This window comes from Sinocyclocheilus anshuiensis, unplaced genomic scaffold (genome assembly GCF_001515605.1).
Source record: "Sinocyclocheilus anshuiensis isolate Anshui unplaced genomic scaffold, SAMN03320099.WGS_v1.1 scaffold267, whole genome shotgun sequence".
In the NCBI taxonomy this organism is placed as follows: Eukaryota; Metazoa; Chordata; class Actinopteri; order Cypriniformes; family Cyprinidae; genus Sinocyclocheilus; species Sinocyclocheilus anshuiensis.
This window is the reverse complement of record NW_015552637.1, coordinates 2598466-2609408: the sequence shown is the minus strand read 5'-3', so window position 1 is coordinate 2609408 and position 10943 is coordinate 2598466. Positions and strand designations below refer to the sequence as shown.

At 36.5% G+C, this 10943-nt stretch overlaps 1 protein-coding gene and 1 non-coding gene across 2 annotated transcripts; one reads left to right on the top strand and one right to left on the bottom strand.

Annotated features, from left to right (window-relative positions):
* Positions 1-7134: 7134 nt before the first annotated feature.
* LOC107666737 (sulfated surface glycoprotein 185-like) lies at positions 7135-9470 on the bottom strand. Its single transcript, XM_016458170.1, has 6 exons — positions 9372-9470; positions 9201-9284; positions 9066-9122; positions 8902-8982; positions 8539-8634; positions 7135-7530 (listed from the first exon to the last, which is right to left on the bottom strand). The coding sequence occupies exons 1-6, from the start codon at positions 9468-9470 to the stop codon at positions 7135-7137; spliced, it is 813 nt and encodes a 270-aa protein (XP_016313656.1).
* Positions 9471-10405: 935 nt separating this feature from the next.
* On the top strand, positions 10406-10515 carry trnal-caa (transfer RNA leucine (anticodon CAA)). Its single transcript has 2 exons — positions 10406-10442; positions 10468-10515. It is a non-coding gene; the product is annotated as a tRNA-Leu (tRNA).
* Positions 10516-10943: the final 428 nt, after the last annotated feature.

Sequence of the window (10943 nt, the reverse complement as noted above, 5' to 3'; positions counted from 1 at the left end):
TAAAGAGTGTGAGTCACACACACACACACACACACACACACACACACACACACACACACACACACACACACACTCCCAGCTGTGAGACAGCACAGTACAGATCACAAAGCCCCTGAACTCAGACATCAAAACATCTGCTAACATGAAAATGTCTCCTACACCGAGCCACTTAAGGCAAAGAGTAGGTAAGGTTTAAAAGCAAAGCATAGAAAAGCAATGTATGTTTATAACACTATTTTAGTGTTCATTTTTGGTTTATTTCACGAGTTCTGAACTCAAGTAATAAAAGGGTACAACATAAAAATTAGCCGAAAAAAAAATAATAATAATAAAGGCCGCGTAAATGTTCATATTTTACACAATGACGTTTGGTTTATTTACCCCTTGTACGCCCTCTGCTGGAGTGCATGGATACGACACACACTTGCACATTCTTATTTTATGAAATGTTTTCCTTTAAACATGAGCAACAGTAATTCTGAGAAAGAGTAAGTTCAATGATTGTAAACCAAAGCTAAGATCCAACCAGATTTGAATGTGCTGAATTTATTATAAATAAGCGATTGTCGTCAAGATTAGCGAAAGACGCTAAATACCCTTTTGAGAACTCTTAAAAATCAAAACGTATATTATTAAGATCTGTTTCATCAGTGATTTAACTTTCGATTCACTTTCCTTCTTACAGTTGACACATGAGAAGGCAATGAAACAATGTGAAACTAAATAAATTGTTGATTTATTTGGTTGTAATTTTAGCAGAAGCAATTCAGAGTACAAACAAAAAAATAGGCTTTAAAGATGGCATTATTTTATAGATTTCCAAAAAATGATAAACATGATCATGCAATATCATTAATTTTTATTTTTAATTTTAATTTTAATTTTTATTTTTTTACCTTTTACACAACTTCACATTTATTTAAAATCACAAGTGGTGGCTACATCAACACAAATAAAGATAAAAAAAAAATTAAGCCTCTTTTTAAATGAAGCTTGATAGTTTCATCTCAGCTTCCTGTCCATTCAGATCAGTACTATATGTACTACTGTTCTATAATATTAGCAAAATAATAATTGATTGATTTAACTTGATGTTGCTTTTGTTTTATGTCTTGTCATTTTTATTTTCTCTTTCTTTTTCAGTTGTAGTTTAGCTACAGTTTATGAGACTCCACCTAAAATTCATGCAGAAAGTTTCTGAAACGTCACACTATTCTGGGCCTATATACAATATGCAGAAATATGTTCCTTTATTTATAACTCTAGTTGCTATTCTGAAAAAATGCTATAAAATAACAAACATTTGAAAGCACTTGCATGATGATTTTTGCATGAATGTTTATGACTAATATAACAAATCTGCAACTACAATGGAAGTCTATGGACAAGTTAAATAAACATGCTCAGCTCCTCCCAATCTCAACATGCTAAACGGTGAGATTTTAAACCAGAATATATTGCATGAGCAGTAAAAACAGTAATTTTACATTTCATTCTCATTTACATTTAGTGTGAGTATAAGCATAATACCACAGATATATATATATAAAAAAAAGTATAGTATAATACATAAATTAACTATTAAGTTCATCCTTTGGCTGGGATCCCAATTATCTTCTGTCCTTCAGTCCTCAGGTCTGTAACAGACAGTATGATGTCTGTGAGTGTCCTGTTTTAAACCATTACATTATTGTAAAGATAGTTTTCTAATATAACACATACATACACACACACACTTTATCAGGGTTTTAGTGTAGACAAACGTAATTTCTTCATGCTTGTCAAAATAGCTCAATTACCATCTGGAAAAGGCTGGTCCGTATTCTGATGGCAGCCCATACTGAACTGAACTGAAGACTGTTGGTGTTGCAGCAGAGTTTGGTTGAGTCACAAACACAATATTGTTGACAGTCACACCAGGCAGAGGACTGTTCATGTGATAAACCAGCTGTGATATATAAATGTGATTAATTTGTTATATGGGTTTTTTCACTGAAATAAGCTGTGTTGTATGTCATACAGGTTTGGAAGGATATGTGGTTGAGTAAATGATGACAGAATTGTAATTTTTGTGTCAGCTATCCTATGAAGTAAGAATCTTTAAACCACGTCTTGAGTTTTACCTTTGGCCTGCAGCAGGAAGTTGAGGCAACAATAATGGAGAAGACGACGATCAGAGCATCACAGACCATCAATACAATGTGAGTCGCACCCTGAGTGAATATTAGAGGCAGGAGGATTATGAACTAAAACACATTTTTGCATTAGCTAGAATTATTTGCCTTGAGGAAATTGTACTAAATTTCAACTAGGTTGATATAAACAGCATAAAGGAGAGATTAGTATTAAGTATAACTAAATAATTGGTAACTGATGCATTTAATACCAACCAACATAAATGCAAGTGCTCTTCTGGAGTAAGTGATTTTTGCAGATCTCATGTATTTCAAGCAGGAAGTCTATATACTTACATCATTTGCAAACCCATGAAATGGGATGGAGAACATAGATGCTATGGCACTGAGGTAGTTTAGAGATTGTGAGACTCTGATCTGAAATGAGAAAGGCTTTTTAGGTAAATCAAAAATGTATAAAATATAATTTATTGTATTCTGATATTATTCTCATTCAAATAAAATGAAATGTAAAATACTTAAAAGATTCAGACAAACCCATCGTATGGTACGTTTGTGTGCAGCTAACACCGTCAAAGATCCAATTAAAACTGACTGCAGTGAAGAAAATATATTGTTTAAACATTTGCTCAATGCACAATATTGCTCTGATACTGAAATAAAAGACTTGCAATGATAGAAGCCCACAAAATGTAAAATAACCCTTTCCAGATTGTTAAGGCAAACATCGTTATGCCTAATACTATTTCCAAACCCTGTAAAATATAAAACAAGATGGTGAACATTTCCTCATTACCCCAAAATTAATATTAGCAGAAAAAAATCTTGAAGTGGGACAGTTCGCTTTACCCTGACGACCTGTGGTCTGATCTGCAGGAATTTAGACACCACATACTGGTTAAATGGAGATGCTGGCAGCTGAAGAGAGCTGGTCACATGATCATGTTTAGACATCTTTAGATGCACTGAGAGAAATATGTGTTTGGATTGGGATGGAAATTTAGTTCGATTTCATTTACTTAACAAGTACTTTACAAATAGGCCTATACATTTTTATTTTTTAATCTTTCAGCCCTTAATAACATGCTTTTCTCTTTACTGTCAGCCACAGAGAAATCAAACACAAAAGAAACCAACTGTCACTGTTTACACTGGAGCTGAAAATCTGGATTTACTTGATTTATGTTGCTCAGGTCCTACATGGAAAGCTCTCTCTCTATATATATATATTTAATTGTAATAGGGGGACAAGCGACACTACTGTTTTCTAATACAAAGCTTGGAAAGATCATGTTTGTTTGATCTGCCAGTCACAATGCATAAGATCTAAAGGGCTAAACCAGTGGTCACCAACCTTTTTAGGCCCAAGATCCCTGACCTCGGCCTATGGGGAAGTCGTGGCCTAATGGTTAGAGAGTCGGTCTCGTAACCCAAAGGTTGTGGGTTTGAGTCTCGTACCGGCAGGGATTGTGGGTGGGGGGAGTGAATGTACAGCGCTCCCTCCCACCTTCAATACCAATTCAACTGCTCCCCGGGTGCCGCAGCAAAAAAATGGCTGCCCACTGCTCCGTGTGTGTGTTCACTGCTGTGTGTGTGCACTTTGGATGGGATAAATGCAGAGCACTAATTCTGAGTATGGGTCATCATACTTGGCCACATGTCATGTCACTCACTTTATGAAAGACAAGATCTACCTATTGAAGAATTGATAGAAAAAGACATCCCAGATTGTACTTCAAATTTGAGGCCTTTTACTTAGTAATTAGTGATGCACCGATAATAGCTGATTCAGAATTCAGATTTTCTTTTTTTCTTTTTTTTACTAGCAAATTGGATTCTGATACTGATACTGATTATTAAGCAAATGTATTTCATAACCCAAAGGTTGTGGGTTCGAGTCTCGTACCGGCAGGGATTGTGGGTGGGGGGAGTGAATGTACAGCGCTCCCTCCCACCTTCAATACCAATTCAACTGCTCCCCGGGTGCCGCAGCAAAAAAATGGCTGCCCACTGCTCCGTGTGTGTGTTCACTGCTGTGTGTGTGCACTTTGGATGGGATAAATGCAGAGCACTAATTCTGAGTATGGGTCATCATACTTGGCCACATGTCATGTCACTCACTTTATGAAAGACAAGATCTACCTATTGAAGAATTGATAGAAAAAGACATCCCAGATTGTACTTCAAATTTGAGGCCTTTTACTTAGTAATTAGTGATGCACCGATAATAGCTGATTCAGAATTCAGATTTTCTTTTTTTCTTTTTTTTACTAGCAAATTGGATTCTGATACTGATACTGATTATTAAGCAAATGTATTTATTGGCTATTGCTTTATAACAAACAAACTGGCTTTAAACAAAAATATCTAGCCATTTGAAATGAGAGGCAACCACTGCATTTTAATCACGATCTGCACGGGCAGTTGTTTTTGATTTGATTTAGATTAATTTCAGGATTTAAAACAAAAACAGAATGGTCTGACTTTAGGTGTTATTTATTTATTTGCTACATAAAACAAATGCACGAAACAAAAACAGCAGGTCTGAATGAGACGCACTCTCTGACAGCAGGTAGCGCTAATGAACAGGGTTGCCAGGTTTTCGCAATAAAACTAGTCCAATCACGTTTCGAGGTGGGTCCCCCTGTAAAAATCGCATTCCGGGGGTAACATACACGTTTTTCGGCGGGGATCTTCCAGTAAAATTCACATTCCAGGGACTAAATATCACGTTATTGGGGTCGCTTCAACCCGCGGACATGAACAACAACCCGCGGCAACAGTGTTAAAATATCCCAATTCCGCAGGAAAACCGCGGACTTGGCAACACTGCTTATGAACCGACCGCAATATAGCGTTTCCTTGTTTACCGCTGTAAACAAAGCAGAGTTGCGCTTTATACGGAGGAGAAGAAAATGCCATTGCCATCGAAACTTTTCTCAAGACAGTTCCCTTCAGTGATACAGTAATATAACCCCATAAATGTAATGCATTTTTGTACTTATTTTACTTTTTTTTTCCCGGGATCTACTGGGACAGTGATAAAGATCTAACGTTACCAGTCGATCGCGATCGACGGGTTGGCGACCACTGGTCTAAAGTAAGGTTGTATTAGTAATTTAATTTTTATTCCACAAAATGCACAATAAATAATAGGCTAGTATCTTCCTCCAACTTGGTGTGTATTCAGATTAGCAGTAGGACTATGAAAGATTTGTTTTACAATCTGAGGAAAATAATCAATATATTAAGAGATTACTTTGCCTTTATGTTGCTCTTGTCTTAGGTCTTGTCATTTTCATTTTCTATTTCTTTTAAAGTTTTAGCCTAATCTAGGAAAGTTGCAGTTTATGAGACTCCACATCCCAAGTATCCTACTATTTATGCATGTTTCTGCTGCTATTGGTGGCAGTGATCAGTGGCTCTGTCGCCTCACAGCAAGAAGGCCTCCTCTATCCGTCCGTAAACACACACGTGCCGCGGTTTCTCTCACATGACATGCAGCGCAAGTATTTCCAACATTCCAATATAATCATATATACACGCGATTACAGTTGGAAAGATGTTTTGTTTCCGAATGCTCAAAGTAAAGATACAGTGTCAATTTAATTAACCAAACTTCAATATTTAACATAGCCTATCTGTAAAAAACAACTGCGTCCAATATGATTTACGTGCTAAATCCAGGAGAGACTCCAGATCAATATGTGGGCTATAGGTGGGTGTATGTATTTTTTTCAAAAACGCTTTAGAAAACTGAGTCGGGCCAGTACCAAAACAAACTTGTAGCCAATCAGCAGTAAAGGGTGTGTCTAATCATGATGTGGAGGACAGAGCGCTCAGTGCACAGGACCGACATTAGCCGAGCCGAGTGACGACAGAAAGATAGAGATGGTGGATAAAAAACAAAAGAGGAAAATGTCTGCAGAACTAAAGAAGGCTTACGATAAGATAAGAAGTAGGACCCGTGTAAATATCGGATCAGCTTTCCAGCGCTGGAGAGAACTCAAGAGAACTCAAAAGAAATTTGTGTCAATACGTCATAAATAGAACGCAGCAGCAGTTTTCTGTCGGGGATTTGTCATGTCGCGCAGCGCCGCATCCAGTGTACACAGCATCACTGATTATAATGAGTTCTATATTATTTTGTTCTATAGACTCGCGTCCGGTGTTGACATGGTGTAACATTGGTTTTGCTTTGTTTCACAGAACTAATTGTTGCCTTGGTTGTGTACGTATGTGTGGGGCGGAGCTATCAAAATAGGGGCGAGACCCTTTTGGGGTAGAGGCATGTTTGTTTTGGTGATTTGAAATATCAACATTGGCTAACAGAAATCACTTACCCCACCTTTAAGACTGGTGTTACCTGAACCTCACAGCACATTGCTGTGTTTTCCATGAGACATTTGAGCATTTACAGCATCCCAGTGACTCAACAAGAGGTTTGGAAAATGGATGGATAGATGTTTCTGAAACATCTGGGATGTGTAGCCTACTATAGCCTACAGTATGCAGCATTATGTTTCTTTTTATAACACTGGTCCTATCTGCTATTTTGATTAAATGTAATGAAATACCAAACACTTGAATGAGCTGGCAGAGACAATGTTTTATGATGACTAATATCTTATATTGTATTTACACACATACATCTAATAATTATAGTAAAAAGTAATGCGTTTAACATTACAATATTAAATACAATATAATCTCTAATGTTAGTTTCTGTGACGTGTCGATTATAACAGAATTTCAAACTCAAATTTAAGGTTATAAAAACAATGAAAAAAAAGCATTTACAGTTGTGAACTTGTGCACTTATAAAGAATGCTTATAAGGTAACACAAATGAATGCTGAAAATATGGAACTGTCACATTGTTTTAAGAGTGTGTCTTTGGAAATTATAAATTATATCCAGAAAGTAAGGAGCTTGAAAAATGCTCTGTTGCAAAAATGCAACTGATTTCTTCAACAGGCTAGAAATGGCCTCTTAATTACCTAATAGTTCACTGAAGGTGCAGAAGGACATGGATTGTAGCTTGGTGGAGGTTCAGAAAGACCTGGATCATAACTTAGTGGAGGGGCAGAAAGACTTGCATCATAGTTTGGTGGAGGAACTGAAGGACTTTGATCATAGATTGGTGGAGGTGCAGAAGGACTTGGATCATCGTTTGGTGGCGGTGCTGAAGAACTTGGGTTGTAGTTTGCTGGATGTGTAGGATATGGATAGTATTTTGGTGGAGGTGCAAGAGGACTTGGATGGTATTTTGGTGGAGGCTCTAAAGGACTCGGATCATAGTTTGGTGGAGGTGCAAAAGGGCCTGATTGCACAATATTGTTGCCAGTCATATAAGGCACATCTTGGTTTATGTAACTGACTGCAACATGTCTTGACTTGAAAGAGACAGAGAACACAACAAAAACAGAACATCATTATTGTGTTGCATTCATTATTGCATGTAAATCTAAAGGGGATGTAGTGACACCTAGTGCCAGTTAATTAACTAATCAGAATGGATAGGCAAATGAGGTTGCTTCTTTCAAAAATGCAGTCAAATAATCATAAGGATGAAATATAACAAGTGCCTCTTTCTGTGTGAATGAAAGTGCTAACATGTAAATCTAATATACAATTCTTTCTGCATTTCCACATTTAGAAATAAATTATTATAAAATTGATTGTAGTAAACTTAATTTTGAAATAAACTCCCTCTTATATCATGGTTGAATCAGTTGCTTCTTAAGAGTATAAAACAATCATTAAATGTAACTGTTTTTATGTCAGACTGCTTTTGTGAGTTTTTGTAAGCTCATCTGATTCACTGAAAAAAATATCTTTCAAAAGAAGAGCTAAGGCTGACTTTGCTTTATCCTATGTCTTAAGAAGGCTTATAATATATAGTGAGCATGACCATATGGACTACATTTATGGTGCTTTTTTTTCATTTTGCAGAGTGAAAGAGCCAGTCCTCATTCATCTTCATTAGAAAAATAGGGGGTTGGAATGGCATGAGGGTAAGTAAATAATGATAAAAGTATTTTTTTTTCAGTTTTAAGTAAGATCTTTGAACTGAATCTGTTTACCTTCATCCTGCAGCAGTCACAGGAAGACGAAGTTTTTGTAAGCTCATCTGATTCACTGAAAAAAATATCTTTCAAAAGAAGAGCTAAGGCTGACTTTGCTTTATCCTATGTCTTAAGAAGGCTTATAATATATAGTGAGCATGACCATATGGACTACATTTATGGTGCTTTTTTTTCATTTTGCAGAGTGAAAGAGCCAGTCCTCATTCATCTTCATTAGAAAAATAGGGGGTTGGAATGGCATGAGGGTAAGTAAATAATGACAAAAGTATTTTTTTTTTCAGTTTTAAGTAAGATCTTTGAACTGAATCTGTTTACCTTTATCCTGCAGCAGTCACAGGAAGACGAGGCAACTATAACAGAGATGATGAAGACCAGAGCATCACAGAAAACCAAGAGAATTAGAGTCACACCCTGAGTGAGTACACAGACAGTAGACATTATAACCTAAAACACATTTTATTATTAGTTATAAATATTTCTCTTTAAGAAGCTGACAGAAACTGCACATGAGTGATATAAATGTTACAAAGGACATATTAGTGTGGAGCTTAAATAGGCTAAAATTAAAACAATGTTTATAGTTGATAGTATTAGCACTTTGTCTGGTTAGAATGTAAGTTTTGCAGATATGTTTTAATTTTGTAAGAATGAAAGCAGGACATCTATACAGACACTTACATCACTGTCAAGACAGTGAAGTGGGATGGAGATAGCAGCTGCTATGGCATTGAAACAGTTTAGAAATTGTGAGATTCTGACCTGAAATGGGAACAATGGGGAAAATGTAATGCATTATAATCTAATAAAAAGTTAAATAATTTTTATTAGATATTCAGACTAACCCGACATGTGTTACGTGTACATGCAGCTGACACCGTCACAGATCCGGTTAAAATCGACTGCAGTGAAGATAATGAATATTATTCAGCATATGTTCATTGCACAATGCTGTTATGATGTTGACATTAAATACTTACAATTAAACATGACCAGAGGAGATATAAAAATCCTGTCCAGATTGTTAAGATTAACATCGTTATACCTGTTGATATTTCCAAAACCTGTTAAGATATAAAACAAGACAGCATCTTTTTCCTCATTTCCCCTCAAATCAAAATGAAAAATTCAAGTGTTTCAGTTTGTTTTACCCCCAGAATCTTTGGCCTGATCTTCAGGAATTTAGACACCACACGCTGGTCAAAAGGTGACTGCTGCAGAAAGCTGGTCACATCATCACGTCTAGGCATCTTTAAATGCACTGAAAGAAATATGTGCTGGGATGGGAACTGTAAGAAACGAATGTTTTCAGTTAAAAACTCTGATGTACTTATGTACTCTGTTATCAGTTCCAATTTTTTAACCCTACAGAAGTTAAAAGCATGCTTTTCTCTTTACTATCAACCAAGAAGAAGAGGAACCAAATGTTTCTGTGCACATTGTCACAGCAGAAAATCAGGATTTACTGGAAGAGTTGTTTAGACAAAAAAGTAAGCAAAGTAAGCAAACAGTGTTGGCAGTGACAGCTGATTTAGATTTAGAGTTTTTTTTTCAAGGAGACGTCAGAATTTTCTGGTGGTCCAAGCAAAGTTTGGAATGAAGTTGTTCACTTGACCCTGCCAGTCACAACACAAGATCTGCATGAACTTACAAAACAACCATCTACTCAGTATATTTTTCAATAACCACACTGAGTACACATTGAACACATAAAGAGGATTTATACATGATAGTTTGCAATAGTATTTAGTTCTAACTGCTTATTCCTTATACCTAACCCACAAACACAGACAGTATTAGCAGAATACTTACACTAAGTAATACTTTTCCAGCTCCCAAATTAAAATCCATGTAGTATGTGAAGATATGGTACTTATGAATAATTATTGATCGACTATGTGTCAGGAGTCATTTTCATTTTGTTTTTCCTAGTAAGAAGTCTTTTAGCTCAGACTGAAAGACTCCGCCTCCACAAAATATGAAGAGAACTATTCTTAAACGTCACACTGTTTTAAGATGTAAACATTGCATTATACTTATTATACATTATACTTGTTGATCTTAAGGCTTTTAGAGTCACAAGGGTCAACTCAAAAGATTTTAAAAGCAGTATTTGTTTATTATTTGTTATTCACATGACACAAGGAAGCAAGGATCATCAAGTTTATCGCTATCAACCTGCCATGTCAGGATGGCCGAGTGGTCATGGTGCCAGACTCAACTGATGTTAAGATCCAATGTTGGGACATCTGGTCCTCTGTAAGGAGGTCGTGGGTTCGAATCCCACTTCTGACATAATGTTTTTGCAGTGACAGGACTAGATGTACCAGCTTTAGTTTAGAATGCAAGTAAATGATAGGGCCATTTTCAACATCAAGATGTGTAAGACCAATGTGAAAAGTGTCTCAGACAGTCCTACACCCTCTGTTCCAGTCTGTTGAGGAGCATATTGTGGTCACAAGTATCAAATGCAGCACTGAGATCTAGCAATACAAATGCTAGTATCAGCATTTAGGTGAATATTAATTCTATAATATAATAATAATATATTATATTATATAGGTCGTGGCCTAATGGTTAGAGAGTCGGACTTGTAACCCAAAGGTTGCGGTAGTCTCAGGTCTGGCAGGGATTGTAGGTGGGGGGAGTGAATGTACAGTGCTCTCTCCCACCTTTAATACCATGACTGAGGTGCCCTGGAGCAAGCCACCAAACCCCCAACT